Source organism: Macaca nemestrina, chromosome 18, assembly GCF_043159975.1.
Source record: "Macaca nemestrina isolate mMacNem1 chromosome 18, mMacNem.hap1, whole genome shotgun sequence".
Lineage (NCBI taxonomy): Eukaryota > Metazoa > Chordata > Mammalia > Primates > Cercopithecidae > Macaca > Macaca nemestrina.
The window spans coordinates 2,514,071-2,531,074 of NC_092142.1; the positions used below are offsets into that span (position 1 = coordinate 2,514,071).

Sequence of the window (17,004 nt, forward strand, 5' to 3'; positions counted from 1 at the left end):
GAGAGACGAGCTATGCAGTCAGGATCGTGGGTAGACGCAGTCTCCTGCAGTGGTAGCAATGCTCACCTCTGCACAGGCTGAGCTCATGTCACTTGTGGCGCCACGCTGCTATGCAAAACGTAGGCTGCCCACCCTGACTGACTGGCACCTACTTCCAGCTAGGAGCTGTCCTAGTTCTCAGGGACAGTGAGTGCCCATGAGGTCATTCCCAGGATTAACACATGAGCCCTTCACACAGCACTGCAAAAACTGCCTTGTTCTGACGCCTGCGACGAGACTCACTCCCAGAGGGTGCAACCCGCACAGCCAGTGAGAGCAGGGGAGGCCCTGCCACCCCGCTGCGCTCTCTCTCACCTGAGCCCCGGCCCCAGCCTGTCTTGACGAGGATCTCGTACTTGAAACGGCCCCGCTGCCCACAGAAGGGGATGGCGCGGCCTCGGCTGGCATCCAGCTGGTCCAGCTTGTGCAGGATGGCGGCCATGACCGCGTAGGTCACCAGGCACACAGCGCATGTCAGCATGACGATGTAGTTTACACCCGCTGTCGGCTCCTGTGAGGACACAGCCGCCAGGCCCAGGAGGTCACGTGCACGCGGCGCCTTCTCGAGATAGAGCTGAGCCCACCCAGGCCCTCCTCAACCCTGCGAAGGCTCCCAGGAGCACGGGGCCACTCACAGGAAAGACGAAGTGGACATGGCTTGGGGGCACGAAGAGGCTGGCACCGAAGGCGGTAAGGTGGCGGGTGAGGCAGACGGCCTGGTGGGGTGAGGTCTCCTCCAGGGGCAACAGCCCCTCTGTCCGCCACACCATGTTCTCCTCGCTGAAGTACTGGCACAGGGACGTGTACAGGCCCACGGACACCTTCAGCGCCGACCAGCGGAAGTGGCTGGTGAGGTTCAGATGGTAACTCCCCGCCTGGTCTCCAGTCCTGGGCGAGGAAGGGGCAGTGGAACTGAGCCCAGGTTCCGCCAGGTCAGATGTCAGGGGCCCAGAGTCCATGCCCGGTCCAGTCCCCTCACTGCTTGCTGTTCCCATAGGGCCAGCAACCCGGGCAAAGCTGACCCATGACGCCCTGCCCTGCCAGGCCAGCCCACAGAGCTCACCCCGGGGCAATGAAGAAGGTATAGGGCCGGTGGTCGGCACCCTCCAGTGACTCTGGGCGGATCATCCTGCTGGCTGAGCAGTTGTGCTCATTGGGCCGGGGCTCTGAGTGCAGGTAGACTGCCAGGTAGGGCTCAGGTTCCTCAGACAGGTAGCGGCCTGGGGGCAGCACATGCAGGTCAGACGCCCACCAGGAAGCTCAACCACCCGGGGGACACCCGCGACAGCCCTCCTGAGTCCGCCTGCTGCCATGGGCCTGAAAGGCCACAGGAGCCTCTGCGCCAGAGCTGGCACCTGCTTCTCCGTGGCCCCCAGCAGTCCACGAAGCAGAGAGCAGATTTCACCAGAAACACCCAGGCAGGCACTATGAGAAATGCCTTCCCCTCAAGAACGAGGCCAGGGGGCCGCGTGCGCCCCGCCCGCTGCACGCACCGTCCAGCAGCGTATAGTTGAGCTGCAGGTGCAGCCCGGCCGCAGGGTTACTGCTGTCCAGGGTGACCACAGCACTGACGGAGGCCTGGGGCTGGACCACAACGGAGTCGGCGGAGCTGCGGTGGCCCCTGGCAGCCCAGTCTGAGTTGTTGGGCACCTTCACAGTGATGGCGCGCTCTGAGGCCAGCCGCTCAATGGGGATCTGGGCCCCGGCCTGTGTCTGGAACGCCATTGAGGCCACTTTGGTGGAGACGGTGTAGTTGCTGATATAGCCGAAGGGAAAGGGATTGGAGTCCACCAGAAAGATGAGCTGCACCACGTCGCTGAGGTTGGCCAGGGCCCCGCTGAAGGCCTCAGGGATGGAGAAGTGGCAGCCAGGCCCTGGGGCACCGCCATAGCACAGGAGGCTCCGTGGGTCTGAGCGCTTGCCCTGGGCCACAATCTCCTCACCCGCCAGCGTCAGGGGCTCCTCGTTGAGGACGCGGGAGCGCATGAGGATGCGCATGAGGGCGGAGGTCAGGTTGTAGGCCTGGGACGCCACCATCCGTGATGGTGACTCGGCCCCTAACTCTGAGGGCTGTGGCCCCCACACGTCCGAGCTGGCCAGGTGGATGAGGTCGCCTGCAGACAGGTGTAAGGTCAGTGCAGGGAGAGGGAGACAGAGGGTGGGGGCAGGCAGAAAGGGGAGCTGGAAAATGGGGGCTAGGAGAAAGGGCGAGCCAGAGGGTGGGGGCTGGGAAAAAGGGGGAACCTGACGGGGCAGAGAGGGAGGTGCAGGCAGAAGGAAGGGGGAAGCTGGAGAGAGGGTGGGGGATGGGGAGGGGGAAGGGGATAGGGATGAGGATGAGGGTGAGGGAGATGATAGGGAGAGGGAGGAAGAAGGAAGGAAAAGGGTAGAGGGAGGAGAAAGGGGAGAGGGAGGAGCAGGGACAAAGGGAGGGAAAGGGGGATAAGGGGAATGGAATGGACAAGGGGAGGGGGAGGATGGGGGAATGGAGAAAGGGGAGAGAGATGGTAAAAAGGGATGGGATAGGGAAGGGGGAGGGGGAGGAGAATGGGAATTGGGAGGGGGATGAGGATAGGAATCAGGGAAAGGGGAGGGGGACAAAGATGGGATGGGGCGAGGGCGAGGTGGTTGGGGGGAGGAGGGAGGCGGAGAAAAGGGTGGTGTGGGGCGGAGAGATGGTGTGGGACAGCGTGGGGCACAGGCAGCGGCACCTGTGATGTTGAGGATGCTGTCTCCGATGGCGGTGGGCGTCACGGTGCCTGCAGTGGTCTCTGCCTGCAGGATGCGCATCATGGCCTCCAGCTTGTGCAGCGTCTGCTTCAGGCATGAGCGGCATACGAGCTCCCTGCTGGGACCCTGTGTGGAGCCGACAGTGTCCAGCCCCGCTCTTAGGCCCACTCCTTGCACACACCCTCCTCTCTACGTGTGTCCTCACCTGGCTCCTACCCCCAGCCCTGCAGCTGGAGAGCCCGCCTGACTGGAACCCCACAGCCTCCCCGCTAAGCATCTTCTGGGGCTCCGCCTGACCCAGGGCTTCTACTCGGGGCCCACGTGATGCAGCCCACCGGCCACACAGGGCACCTCTTCACACGAGTCAGAGAGAAGGGGGAGAGGGGAGGAGGAGAGGGCATAGAGCAGCATCTTCCCAGCCCCTCCCCACAACTGGGCCCCTCTTTACACCCTGGGTCCCCTGAAAGGCACCCTGGGTTCATGCAGGACAGCAGAACGGCTGAGGCTACTGAGGCAGGTCAGAGACCAAGAAAGGTCACGGCAGGAAGGAGCCCAGGCTGGGAGGCTCAGCTCCTCGGCCAAGCTGCCCGTCCACCCTGGTGGGCTGAACCCAGTGCCCTGGCAAGCATGTGGGGTGGGCACGCGGGGCCGTCCTACCATGGACTGGGCCAGTGCAGCAGCGATCTGCTGGATGTCATCCACAGTGTGGACCCGCAGGGACACCAGGGTCTGCGTGACGTTCTTGCGTATCTGGGCTCGGCGCTGCCGCTCGTGCTCGGGCTCTGCCGCCACATCCAGGGCCTGCTCATACTGGGGCAGGCAGGGGGCACAGCAAGCTGTCAGCAGGGCAGGAGGCCGGCAGGAGGCCAGCATGTGCCCACTACTCCTGGGGTGCAGTTATGCGCTGGGTGCTGTGTCATGTGGGCACTGATCCATGACACTGAGCTGTTTCTTCATGGACAAAACAGGGTAAACACAGGGGCCGTCCTGGGAGCAGGGGGCGCGTTGTGGAAAGCAGGCACAGGGGAGGGTGGCTGCTGAGAGCAGAGGGTACTGCTCCAGGGTCACTGGGATTTGTCTGTGGGGCCCGGGGTGAGCCCTCCGCAAGGCTCCAGGCAGGGGTACAGGTCTTGGTCCCCAGCACGCGTGCGGCAGATACGAGGTTCCCTCCCAGGCTGCACTCACCTCATTCAGCACAGTGACCAGGGCCAGGGAGTACTCGATGACATGTTGGGGGTCGGCCTGCCGCAGCAGCCCTGGGAGCACACTGGCCGTGAGCCCATGCAGCCAGACTGTAAGCCCCGTTGTGCCGCCGCTGGGCTCTGGGAGGGCGATGGCCAGAGACCTGCGAGTGGAGGGGGGTAGTGAGCAGGTGGCAGTCTCAGGGGCGCCCTCCCACGGCCTGGCTCACCTGTTGAGGGCGACCACAGCGGCTCCCAGCTGGTCCTGCACCACCACGGCCAGGCCCACCTCGAAGTGTGGCCTGAAACCCGGGGGCAGCACGGCTCCGTAGCTGGAGAGGCTGCCCTTGTAGACACAGAACTCCTCACAGTGGCCCTGGCGACAGCGCCGCAGCAGCAGGGCATACACCAGTGGGGCGCCGGCATCCTCCGCGTCATGCCAGCCTGAAGGACCCCACAGCATCACGGGAGGGCTCCGCAGCATCACAGAGTCGGGGGATCCCACCGCGCCCCCCACGCAGGCCTGCACTCACCTGTGCATTCGAAGTGCACCTTGGTGGTGAGGGCGTGCACGTTGCCCAGCGGGAAGAGGCGGCACGAGCCCCCCAACGGCGGGCGGTTGGGGGACAGGCGGATGGAGGCACAGCCCTCCTCTTCGCCAGAGCGGCCCAGCACCGTGAGCGTGAAGGTGTATCCCTCGCCGTCCCGCAGCACGCCCCGCCGCAGCACCAGACGCATGCCTGCGCTGCCCGTGGAGGTGGTGGTCTCATCCAGCACCAGCGTCTTGTTGCTGAAGGTACGTGCCGCCCAGCGCTGCAGGCAGGAGGGGTGGTGAGGGGGCGGAACCCTCTGCCCTGTCAGCCCCGCTTCTGCCTGCAGGTCCCGCCCCCTCGGCCATGGGACCCACCCCCACCCCGCACACGCCCTGGGCAACACTCACCCCTCGCTTGGAGCCACTGCTGCAGTTGAGGCAGCGGCCCTCCAGGTACACGTAGGAGCTGCGGCTCACTTCGTACACAGCCTGTGCCTTGCAGGACACGCACTCCAAGGACACAATGGGCACCCGACCACGCCGGATCAGCACCTGGGGATGGAGTGGGGTAACCTCCGACACAGGTCTACTCGGCCTGCTGGAAGGTCTGGGGGACCCGTGGAAGATGCTGCTCCCAAACTCCAAGTTTCCCAGGGGCCTGGCCACCGCCTGTGAGCTCAGCCCCTCCCAGGATACTCATCCGGTTTTCCACCTCCCAACCCGGGTGGCGGAAGGGCGTACATAGGACAGAGGACATCAGGGTGTGTGTTCTGGCGTCCTGGACCCAGCTGGAGCCTGGCAACAGGCAGGCAATGCTGAGGGCCCCTGAGGGGTGCATGTGGGAAGGGACGTACATATGGGCGTGAGGACCACAGTTCCCACGCAGGCCTGACTCACAGATTCCTGCAGCCCTGGGCCAGGGCCTGGGTCAGGAGGCTGAGTCGGGATGGAACCTGCTCCCACGCCCTCCCCTCAGACGACCCCTCTGGGCAGGCTCCCAATCAGGCCAGCTGAAGAAAGCAGGGCCTGGGGAACAGACATCTGCTCTGGAGCACCAGCAGGCCCCACCTGACAGCAGCAGGAGCGGCTGCCATGGGCTCAGGGTCACCAAGCCTCCCGGCTGGTCCAGAGAGAGGAGCATGAGGGTGAGAACCGGCCCACTGCATCCAGGAACAGGGACATGGGCTGGGGACAGTGGCTGCCTCCGGGGTGGGAAGGGGCTCTTTGGTTGGTGGTGTTGGGGGACTGTGTGGCTTTTACCAATTACTAGAGCGTGTGTAGCTTGAAGATTGTACATGGAGCTGTGATAGGTTTGGAAAGAAGCAAAGCAGAAGGAGGCTGTTGTGTTAAATAGAATTTGTATCAAAAACAAAGTTAGGGGAGAGCGTACGGCCTCTGTGAGCACTAAAATACAGAAAACAGCGGATGAGCAGGGATGCTGGGCTGTCTGAGGCGTGTGACCGAGCGGCGGGCGGCACCTACTGTCTGGTTGGTGGCCTCCTCCTTGCGGCCGGCCTTCCACACGGTGAGGCTGAAGGTGTACTCCACACCGGCTGCCAGCCGTTCCCGTGGAATGGTGACCACGCTGCTCCCGCGGGGCCCAAAGTTCAGGGCACACCCACCAGCCTCCCTCTGCAGGCCAAGAACAAGGGGCGGCGCGGCATGAGAGCCCCACCCAGCCTCAAAGCAGAGCCCAGCCCAAGGGACAGCTCGGGAGATCCTCTCCCCATGCTGGGATGGGGCCCGCCAGGCACTGAGGACGGGCCAGCCCTGGTGGTGTGATGGGTGTTCTCTGGGCTTGTGGGCATGGGTGGGTGAAGGGCAGGGAGGATGGCCCTGCAACGCACTGACCTGTGTCGAAGCCACACAGGCCCAGTGGAAACTGAGTGGTGTCTGGTCGCCATCCTCCAGGTTGGGGTCGTAGGACTCGCTCCCATCCAGTACCAGGTCCTGTGTGTCTGACCACACACGGTACGAGCCACCCTCAATGATGGGCACCAGGCGCTCGGGGGCCACCGTCACGTTGGCCTGGATGCTCCGTGCCAGTGGCGTGTCCCCAAATGACACGACAAACACAAAGCAGTAGTGCCCCACAGGCAGCGCCAGCCGTGGCAGCACCAGCTGAGGCCGGCTCACGTCCACGCCAGGCAAGGCCACACGGGTTGGGCGCCCCGGCCGCTGGCAGCTGGCAGTGCGGTACACCTCCCAGCGGTACTCGGTCTGGTAGGTGACGCAGTCACGCAGGTCAACGTGGGCCTCCAGGTAGTTGCGCTGTGAGCGCCGCATCAGCACCTGCAGGGGCAGGACCACGTCCACCTCTGGCTCCCGGCATGCCAGCACCTGGACAGTCACCGTGGCCTGCGCCACGAAGAAGCTCACGAGGTTGGAAGCGTTCACCTGCACGCGGTAGTCCCCGGGCCTCAGGTAGCAGTGCTCGGCCCGGGGCTCATCTGTGTCCTGCCCTGGGGCCCCGTCCCCAAAGTCCCAGTGGTAGGCCACACGCCGGGGGCTGGGGCTGGTGGCAGCCTCAAACCACGCCGAGCGGTTGGTGAAGCAGGGGCCGCTCCGCAGGGCCACATACTGGACGGCGTCCTGGACCTCCAGCACCAGCGTGCGGTTCTCGCTGCCCAGAGCATTGAAGGCGCGCACCTGGATCTCCAACAGCCCCGCAGCCACGGGCGTGTAGGTGACGTCGCGGCCCGACAAGATGACCAGCGAGTCGCCCTGGACCTTCTGCAGCGAGAAGTACCAGGCGTAGGCGACCCGAGAACCGCGCTGCACACGGGCTGTGAAATTCCTCTCGGTGCCTGTGGCGATGCCAGGCTCGCAGCAGTTGGGCACCTGCAGCCCACTCACAGCCTCCAGCACCACGATGCGCACCTGCGCCTGGGCCCAGCTCACGTGGTTTTCACCCTGCACGCTCACCACATGGTCTCCGACACGGGGGAAGCTGTGGGAGAAACGGGGCCCGGGGAGCACTGCCGGGCTGGCCCCACCGACCTGCAGGCGGAAGGTGACGGCTGAGCCAGCAGCCAGCAGGATCTGAAAATGGACGAGCTGCCCGGGCGCCACCACCTTGCTGCTGGCCCACAGCACCAGGCCCACGATGGGCTCCTCCACTGTGAGGTTGTGTGTGGCTGAGACCCAGCTGACTGCATTGGAGGCGTTGAGCTGGACAGAGAAAGTGCCAGCATCCGGGAAGACCATGGTGACGTGAGGGCCACGCTTGCTGCTGCCGCCGGGTACAGCCCAACACCAGCTCACATTGGTGCCTGTGGCCAGCTGCCCCCAGAAGGGCACAGAGGACCCAGCCGCCACGAAGCTGCCTCCCGACTCACCGGCCCTGATGCTGAGGCCACTCACAGGCACCTGCACGCCCACTTCCACGGTGGCGCTGGCTGAGCCCAGCGGGTTCCCTGCCGTGACAGTGACCAAGTGCAGGCCGGGCGTGGGGAAGCTGTGGGTGGTAAATGGCTCAGGGGTCTCCCAGCTCAACCCCTCCTCTAAGGACCAAGTGTACAGGACACCACTGCCACCAGCCAGCTTGGCACTGAGGGTGACGCTTGTGTTGACGGCAGCTGGGTTCGGGGAGGCGGTCACCATCAGCCACCCCACAGGCTCCACGAAGTCCACAGTGCAGTCGGCCCAGGCGCTGCCCAGCATGTTGGTGGCCCGCAGCTGCACGTGGTAGGTGCCAGCCTCGAGTGCGGTGAGCGAGAAGCCTTTGCCGCTGCCGGCCAGGGCCGGGCCCCTATCCCACCAAGCGGTCCAGCTGTAGGAGATGTTGGTGCCATCCCTGACCACAGCCTGTAGCTGTGCCGTGTGGTTGGTGGGAAAGTAGCTGCCACAGCCCACTACCTGCAGCCCCTCTATGAGCTGCAGGACGTAGACGAAGATGCTGTCCTGGGCAGAGCCCACCTCGTTCTCAGCCGTGACGATGATACTGAAGGTGCCCACGGAGCGGAAGGTGTAAGAGATGGTAGGGCCCCCAGGGATGGGTGTGCAGCGGTCACAGAGCACCCAGGAATAGCGCACGTCACTGCCGGCCTCCAGCGAGGTGCTGAAGCTCACGCTCCCATTCAGGGGCACCACCGTGCGGCTGGCGTTGACAACCAGCCCCCGCACACGCCGCTTCACTGTCACATTGAGCCAGGCCTCGCTGCGGCTCACATCATTCCAGCCGGCCACCCTGACGGTGAAGTCGCCTATGCTGTTGTAAGCGTGGGTGACCTCCGGACCCTCCAGCTGCCCACCATCCCCCAGATCCCACAGGTAGCTGGCGGGGCGCCCACGGCCGACAGCAGAGAACAGGTATGGCTGCTGCAGCTCCAGCACGAGGGAGCTGTTGACCTTGATGTCCGTGACCACCACAGGCTCCTGCACCTCCACCAGGGCTGAGTCATTGGCAGCAGAGACGTTGTTGGACGCGGTGACTGTCACAAGATAGGAGCCTGGGTCTCGGTAGGTGAATGTCACCTCGGGGCCCCCAGCACGGGCGGGGGTGGCTTCCTCGGTGCCAAAGTCCCAGGCGTACCGGTAGGGGAATGGGGGCCAGACACAGGCCACGAGCCGGACCTCGTCCCCGAGCTGCACAAACTGCCTCTCTGGCTGCAGGGTGACGTTGCCCACCTCCGGCTCCACGCAGATGCTGGTGAAGTAATGCGCCTTGTTCACGTGGCTCGACAGCACGAGCGCCAGGGGGAACGTGCCGCTCCGCGTGAAGTTGTGCGTCACCGTAGGGCGCCCCCGCACGGTTGTGTTGGAGGAGCCGTCCCCAAAGGTCCAGTCAAAGAGGTAGTGGGCCGGGTTCCCAGTGACGTAGGCCGTGAGCCGCGCGTCGGGCTGCGTGGGGATGCAGGCGGCGGGCTCGATGCGCAGCACCTCCAGGACGAAGACCAGCACGTGCAGGCTCTGGGCCAGGCGGCCGGCAGGGCTGGCCGCACCCACGGTCACTGTACAGTTCTGCGCCCGCAGGTACACATGCTCCACTGTGTCCTCAGGGCCCGACAGCACGGTGCCGTCCCCCATGTCGAAGGTCCACGTGATGTCATCGCCAGTCTGCACCGCAGCGCTGACCACCACGGGGGCTCCCTGCTCCACGGCCAGGCTCATGTTCACGCTGAGCCCGAGGAGCTCCTCAAAAACACGCACATCCGCCTGGGCCAGCGCGCTGCTCACTGTGTTGTTGACCTCCAGGTGCACGCGGTAGGTGCCCCTCGAGGCGTAGGTGTGGTTGGCAGTCGGCTGGCTCTGGGTCAGGACAGGGGAGCTGTCTCCGAAGTCCCACGTGTAAAGAACACCTCCAGGTGAGGGCAGCGGGTGCGGGTAGAAGGTGATGGGCCGGCCGGCCACCAGGACACTGTCGCTCACACCCACAGCCATGGAGGGCAGGGCCGCGCGCACGCTCACAGGCACCTGCTGCGTCAGGTTCTCGAAGGCATTGGACGTCAGCACGGTCAGGATGTACTCACCTGTGGGGATAGGCCCAAGTGGGGCAGCCGTGGCACCCCCACCCGCTCCCTACCCGCTTGGCAGAAGCTCCCGCCTGAGGAGCCCAGGGTGAACGGCTACACCTGCGGCCCAGCCCTAAGGGTCCCAGGCTCCCAGGCCACGTGCGGGATGGAGCACAGGTGCGGCAGCACTGAGAGCTGCCAGGTGAGGACAGTGCCACCTCCAAGTGCAGCTGCTCTCAGGGCAGCAGAGCAACAAGAGCCAGGCCCAGGGGGCAGTTCAGGGGGCCCAGCTTCCCCGTCCACTCCCCCCGATGCCTGGCCCCTTCCTCACCCCAGTAAGAGCCTAAGCCATCAGCCCAGGTGGAGTCACAGTGAGGGCTGCTGGGGAGGAAGGGGGGCTGCTGGGGAGGAAGGGGGGCAGCTTGACTGGGGGGTTGGGAGGTGCCCATGCTCAGGGCCTGAAAGGCAGCAGCCCCCTCACCCCCTCATCCCTCACCTGGGGCAGCGTAGGTGTGCGTGACATTGTGCTCCACCAGCACCTGGGCCACTGAGGGGTCTGGAACCGGGAAGGACTCGTTGTACGGAGGGTGGAACTGGCGGAGGGCCTGCTCCCCATCCCCAAAGGTCCACCTGCCAGGGCGGTGGGAGGCAGTGAGTGGACCAGGACAGGGGTGCGCGGTGGCAGGGCAGGGGTGCTTGGGACCCAGCCAAGGCTCCACCCTGCAGTCATGCCCTGGGCCTCTGTTCAGGGCCCACCAGGCTGGGCTGAGGTCTCTCCCCGCTCCCGTGCAGCCTCAGGGCTCCTGTGCACCCAGCACCTCCCAACAGACGGAAACCGAGGCTCAGAAAAGCAGCCCCCTGGCGTGGGGTCCCTCAGCTGAGCCTGGGGCTGGGACAAGAGCCTGGTGCCCATCCCCCAACCGGCCCCCGAGTCACTCACAGGAAGGCCACCTCCACAGCCGAGTCCACCAGCACGCCTGCCGTCAGTGCCAGCGTGGCATTGGGGGGCAGCACGGCCGGCACTGTGGAGACCCACAGGCCCTGCATCCTGTTCATCCGCTCCACGGTGACATTGTAGTTCACAGTGACGTTGCTCACATGGTTGGAGGCCGTCAGCTGCAGGGACAGGCGTCAGTGGGCACAGGCGGCAGGTGAGAGGCACGGCCCTGCTTGGCGTCCCTCCCTCCACTCACCCACAGCCACGGCAGCGTCCTCAGGCAGCATAAAGCAGAGCAGAAAGCAGAGGTGAAGGTGAAGCCCGCCCCAACCCCATCAGGCACCCCCATCCCCTCCCCTCCCCACGCCCCCGCCTATCCCTTCCCCACACCCCTGCCGCATCCCCTCCCCTCCCCATCTCCTCCCTTCCCCTCACACCCCCGCCCCATCCCCTCCCCTCCCCACCCCCCCGCCCACCTACTGAGAGCTTGAAGACCGCTGCGCTCTGATAAATGACATTGAAGACTACGTTCTGGAAGGTCAGGGACTGCTTGTCGTTGATGGTCCACCGGAAGACCACGTCTGAGCCGGCCTCCACCACGGGGCTGTACCTCTGCAGGGGGACTAGTGTCAGCCTGGACTCTGTGGAGGACCGCTCTGCTCTTGGCCTGTCGCCTCCTGGACACACCTCCCATTGGGCTGGAGAGTCCCATGCACGCAGGGCACAGAGTGGAGGAGGTGCCCGGGGCTCTGCATGCCATAGGAGCCAAGCCTGGGCGGGGGCACTGACTATCCGGCTCTCCAACCAGCCACATTGTACTACTGATGCCTCAACCGCTCTGTGCCTCAGTTTCCCCATCTGTATTTTAATTTTTTTTATTTTCGTTTTTTTTTTTTTTTTTTTTGAGACGGAGTCTCGCTCTGTCGCCCAGGCTGGAGTGCAGTGGCCGGATCTCAGCTCACTGCAAGCTCCACCTCCCGGGTTCACGCCATTCTCCCACCTCAGTCTCCCGCGTAGCTGGGACTACAGGCGCCCGCCACCTCGCCCGGCTAGTTTTTTGTATTTTTAGTAGAGACGGGGTTTCACTGGGTTAGCCAGGATGGTCTCGATCTCCTGACCTCATGATCCGCCCGTCTCGGCCTCCCAAAGTGCTGGGATTACAGGCTTGAGCCACTGCGCCCGGCTCCCCATCTGTAAAGCAGACCTAGTACCAGCTACAAAGAGTCCCCCTCTCTCTGAGTCCTCTCAGACCCTCCTGGGGCTCCTGCCCCACCTCCTCAGCCAGAGAGCTCGGAGCAATGAGGGGAGACACACGGGCCTCACAGGGACAGGACCCACATCAGCTGACAGAACCCAAGACAGGCTGCACAGGTCATGCCAGGGCCATCAGAAACGGCCCCTCCCAAAGCCCCTGGTGCAGCAGCAGGCACCCACAGGACGGAGACAGCCCTGTCCCGCATGTGCCCAGCATGGTAGCACCGCAGGCAGCCCGCAGTTTCCCATCAGAGGTTCAGTCTTCACCTCAAAAGCCACTCGCTTTAGCCAGGTGAGAACACAGCAGAGGGTGTGACAGACTCACGGGGGTTCGCGTGAGGTCAGGGGGCGGAGTTTTAAATTCATTTCATGAAATGAGACAGTGGAATGTGTTAGCGGAGCCGCTGTCCGAGCTGTGACTTTCCAGGAATTTAGAGCCCACCAGGTAGCCTGAGGAGCCAGCCAGCAGGACCTGCCCAGGGCTGACGTCCCCAGTAACTGGGCTGCCGCTCTCACTAGGAAGCCAGGCCTCGCGCCCTGTGTGGGCACCCTGTCTGTGGGCACCTGCCTGGGGGCTGGCGGCAGAGCCTCAGCCGTACTCACCACTAGGACTCCCTGCAGCACACGAGCCTCAGGGCTGGGCGTGGCACGGAGGCCACAGATGGGCTCCTCCGCCGTCACCCGCAGGCTGAGGTTGGCCTGGCTGGCACTGTTTTCCGCCACAACCTCCACCACGTGCTCCCCCTCACTGAGCCACGGCAGTGCTACCACTGAGAACTGGGTATCGTTGGTCTCCCAGGGGCAGCCGGGCAGAAGGGTGGCCACCAGGGCAGGGCAGGCAGCCTCAAAGCGGGTGCTGACATTGCCCCCAGGCCAGCGAGCCGTGGCCGTGGCGTTGGCACCAGAGTCCACCTGGAGCACCAAGGCCGAGCCATTGGTGGGCACGTAGAGGTGGCCATTGTGGGGGGCAGGGTAGATGACCCGCAGCCCAGCCACTGGGGAGACCACGTTGAAGCTGCAGGACAGGTTATGCCTGGACACGCCATTGCCCACCTCTGCCCGGACCTCATAGCGCCCAGGCAGCCGCAGCCCAGGGTTGGGCCGCAGGCCCAGCAGCACGGTGAGCTGTTCCGTGGCTGCAAGCAGCCGCAGGGCACAGGCAGGGCAGTCTCGAGTGCCCTCCAGCTGGGCTGGCAAGTGGGGCAGCCAGGCCGAGGCGTTGGCAGAGAGGTACAGGGCCTGGGGGCCAGGGTGGCCGGGAGCCGGCGAGCAGTGCAGGAGGGCGCCAGGGCCAGCGTCGTGCTGCAAGCCAACGAGGTCACCAGGGAGCATGAGGACATCCTGGCCATGGAGGGTGACCTGTGGCAAGGGAGGCAGGGCTGCATCACGTCCTCATGGTCATGGCCCGTGGACCCCTGCACAAGGGAGGAGGGGGGACAAGCAGGGCTCCCCACTTCATCAGCCAGGCCTCAGGGAACTCCCCAAGGAGCTCATGACAGGGACAAGCAGGACAGCTGCGGACAGGGAGACACACGGCGAGAGGACACAGGCCAAGATCTGGCAGGCAGGAAGGAGCAGCTGTGCCAGGAGAGGGGACAAGGAAGCACAGCACGTGCCAAGAGCCCAGGCGAGAGCTTCTCCCATTGGGAGAGGGGCAAGAGCACTGCAGAGGTCGGAGGTTGGAGGTCAGAGGTTGGAAGTGGCAGGGACATGGGAGTAGCCTGCAGGCTGGGTGTGTCTGGTGAGCAGACCCAGACCTTGGGCAGCAGACAGGAAGGTGGCCTGAGGAGATGCAGGGGACAGACTCAGGTCAGGGCCACACACCGAATACTGCGCGGGGGGCCCCGCAGGAACTGAGAAGAGGAACTCTCTCCATAGCGCATAGAGGGCCCCGGGCAGCCCCGGCCCTGACGTGCAGCCATTGGCCTGGGGATGGCAGGAGGCGTCCAGCGGCACGCAGACATTGGCTGCAGGGCACCAGCGTCCCCCTGGCATGCACTCGGGGACCAGCTGGGTCCTGTTGTCCGGGGACCTGCTCTCAGGCTCGCTGCCGTTCTCTGGGGTCCCTGCGAGGAAGGGAGAGTTGTTGGGGCCCTGATTCACCCACAGGCCACCGTCAGAGATGCCCACCTGCCTGCACCGGCAAGCCTGGCTTTGCTGTGAGAACAGGTCTCCCCGCCTGGGCAGCACTCCCAGCCCAGTGCTGCGTCCCTGCCTCCGGCCAGCCGACTGACCCAGGCCAGCCCCCAGGCAGGCCCGACCCGATCCATCCCTGGGACACCTGGAACGAGGTGGTGTCTCTGGAACCCCAGCTCTGTCCACCAGAGACAGGGGACCAGCAGACGTGAGAGCTCAAAGAGGCCACCCTGAGCCCTGCGGTGCCCACCAGCCCAGAGTCCCACCTGCCGTGCTGAGGAGCCGGTACACCTGCAGTCGCAGCTGGGCAGGCCGCCGGAGCTCCTGGGTCCCAAATTCGGCTGTGGTGAGGAAGGCTTTGTGGCTCAGACTCAGGCCCGGGAATACCATGACCTGGAGGGTAGGGGGCCGCCTCAGCTCCACAAACTCCACCCCAGCCTGAGGCCCAGACTCCCCTGACCCAAACTTCCCCAGAAAGAGGGGAAGGAAGGGAAGTGAGCCTTCAGACCCCCACATGCCATGCTCCTGTCGCTCACGAGGAAGACTCCGATGGAAACTGTCCATGGGCAGCAGGACCCCTGACCTGCCTTTCAGGAATAACTCGCAAACACTCAGAGAAAAGGCCTGGGGGTAACGTGAGTCAACACTTTCCTCTCTGCACTCTGGGTTTTCCCAACCATCTTCACTAGGCCCAAGCAGCATTAAGGCCCCCAAGATTTTTAGCGAGGCCCACAGTGGGCAGGGCAGGCAAGGCCTCCAGGGGCAAGCAGGAGAGTGGGTTCTAGAACGCAGAGGGCCAACTACCTCCACGGGCTCGTGCGGGGCTGAGAGGCCATCCTGCGGTGTCAGAGGCGTCAGGGGTCCCTGCAGGTCCCCACTGGGTGCTCCCACGAGGAGGTTCTCGGCATCCTGCACTGGGCCTGGGGTGGTGAGTGCGCAGTGAGGCGTCGGGCCAGGGCCCAGGACACCAGGGCCAACAGACTGGGGACTGAGCAGCCCGAGAGCTCCCACCAGCTCCTCCACCTCCACCGTGGGCCCTCGGCAGACCCCTAACCATAGCCAGTGTCTCAGGACCCCCGCCTGGCCCCTGCACACCTCCAGGCCGCAGTTCGCAGACGTAGCTGTGTGGCGCTGAGCACAGGTCGGTGTTGCACCACCCGGTAGGCCCGAGCCGGACGCAGTGCTCAGCTGTGGCTGGGTGTGGCTCCCCGGGCAGCCAGTTCTGGCAGCTCTCCAGGCTGAAGGCCTCGCCCTGCGGCGCCAGGCCCGTCTCCGCCCCCTGCACAGTCGAGAAGCCGATCCACACGTCCAGGCTCCTGTGGGCGAGTGTGGGATGGCAGGGGGCTCAGGGCACTCCTCCATCCTCCTACCCTCACAGTAGCCCGTCCAGAGCCCCATCACTGTCCCCCTTTCCAGATGGGGAAACTGAGGCTCAGAGCCCAGAGAGCAAGGCCCACCAGCCCAGGCTCACAGCAGCACCCACCCATGGGGCCTGTGGGCACCGGCAGGGATCTCCGTGCAGGCCACCTCCCATGTGGCGTGCCCCAGGAGGGTCCAGAGGCTGTCCCCAGCTCACGTCAGCCTCTGTATCTGCAGAGCTGACGCAACGGCCCTGCCGGCCGGCGCCATCTCCTCACCAGGGCCGGCCCAGCTCCCGTCTGTCTCCACCTAAGCCTCCCCAGCCGCGGGCTCTGCCCCAGTGTTTTGGAGATCCCCCAACCTCTGGCCCCTCAGGGGTGGGGACAGGCACCTGGTAACCCGGGAGACCAGGAAGCGCTGCACGGCGGGACTGTCCACCATGGCCAGGGCGGCCCCAGCCCAGGCCCGGCACTGCTCCTGTGCCTGCAGCCAGGCTGCCTTCTCCACCACCAGGCGGTAGCAGTGCCCGTTGCCAGGGAAGATCTCCGTGTCCGAGGGGCAAAGCGGGTGCACCACTGGAGACCGGTGGGAATGAGAGTGTCAATGGTCAGTGTGGGCCTAAGATGGGGGTACCAGGCTCTGCCCCACCCAGATGGCCCTGGGGAGGAAGGGGAGGTGGGCAGGAGGCACTCACCTCGGGCCAGCTCCTCACCCAGGGCCACGATGCTGTAGGCAGCCTCCAGGCCTGAACCGCCACGGTTCTGGATGCTGAGTTTGAGGCTCTCGTCACTCTGCACCGAGGACGGGCACACGAGCTCCAGGGCAGCAGGTGCCGCTTCCACCTGCACGTTTGTCCCCAGCAGGGCTGAGCCGACCCCCAGGGCCACCACAGCCGTCACATGATAGCGCCCAGGCAGCACATAGCGGTGCGAGGCAGCCGGGCCAGCGGCATCCACCTCGGGGGAGCCATCTCCGAAGTCCCAGCGTGTGGCAGTGACAGGGAGCGGGGCAGCGATGTGGAAGGCTGCTAGCTGGCCAGAGGCCAGGGGTCCATGGGGCCCCACCAGGGCAGCCCCTGGGGAGGCAGGGAAGACATGCTGGAGGAGGGTTGGGCCCCCACAGTCGAGCGCAGGAGGCGGCGGGGGGCCAGAGCAGAAGGACAGGCAGGCGAAGGAGGCACTGGAGGGCTGGGCTGCCCCACACAGGCACCAGCCCTGCTCCGAGAGGGCCGCAAGGCCCCGGCCAGTGGAGAAGCAGAAAGCACTGCAGGCCTCTGGCTGAAGTAGGCCTTCGTGGGCAGCTGAAAAGGCCACTGCTGCCACAGTGCCTGAGCTGTTGTCAGGGAGGCAGGCGATATACTCCTCACCTAGAAGAGGCAGCCGC

General features: G+C 65.1%; 1 protein-coding gene across 9 annotated transcripts in view; it reads right to left on the reverse strand.

The window, feature by feature from the left end:
* Positions 1 to 17,004, reverse strand: part of LOC105485943 (polycystin 1, transient receptor potential channel interacting) — a 48,496-nt gene that overhangs the window by 13,886 nt on the left and 17,606 nt on the right. For 7 of the 9 annotated variants that reach the window (XM_071083909.1, XM_071083907.1, XM_071083908.1 and 4 more), the window contains exons 5-26: positions 16,316 to 16,987; positions 16,013 to 16,196; positions 15,358 to 15,578; positions 15,067 to 15,182; positions 14,529 to 14,655; positions 13,951 to 14,192; positions 12,730 to 13,485; positions 11,353 to 11,484; positions 10,876 to 11,051; positions 10,432 to 10,565; positions 6,334 to 9,953; positions 5,965 to 6,114; positions 4,891 to 5,034; positions 4,484 to 4,763; positions 4,181 to 4,394; positions 3,955 to 4,114; positions 3,427 to 3,579; positions 2,751 to 2,895; positions 1,533 to 2,153; positions 1,103 to 1,259; positions 675 to 927; positions 355 to 550 (exon numbers count right to left, since the gene is read on the reverse strand). In XM_071083909.1, the coding sequence (XP_070940010.1) occupies positions 355 to 550; positions 675 to 927; positions 1,103 to 1,259; positions 1,533 to 2,153; positions 2,751 to 2,895; positions 3,427 to 3,579; positions 3,955 to 4,114; positions 4,181 to 4,394; positions 4,484 to 4,763; positions 4,891 to 5,034; positions 5,965 to 6,114; positions 6,334 to 9,953; positions 10,432 to 10,565; positions 10,876 to 11,051; positions 11,353 to 11,484; positions 12,730 to 13,485; positions 13,951 to 14,192; positions 14,529 to 14,655; positions 15,067 to 15,182; positions 15,358 to 15,578; positions 16,013 to 16,196; positions 16,316 to 16,987 (8,853 nt within the window). Of the gene's footprint in view, positions 1 to 354; positions 551 to 674; positions 928 to 1,102; positions 1,260 to 1,532; positions 2,154 to 2,750; positions 2,896 to 3,426; positions 3,580 to 3,954; positions 4,115 to 4,180; positions 4,395 to 4,483; positions 4,764 to 4,890; positions 5,035 to 5,964; positions 6,115 to 6,333; positions 9,954 to 10,431; positions 10,566 to 10,875; positions 11,052 to 11,128; positions 11,157 to 11,351; positions 11,485 to 12,729; positions 13,486 to 13,950; positions 14,193 to 14,528; positions 14,656 to 15,066; positions 15,183 to 15,357; positions 15,579 to 16,012; positions 16,197 to 16,315; positions 16,988 to 17,004 lie in introns of all 9 variants that reach the window. The other 2 variants (XM_071083913.1, XM_071083911.1) reach the window with 2 other exon arrangements.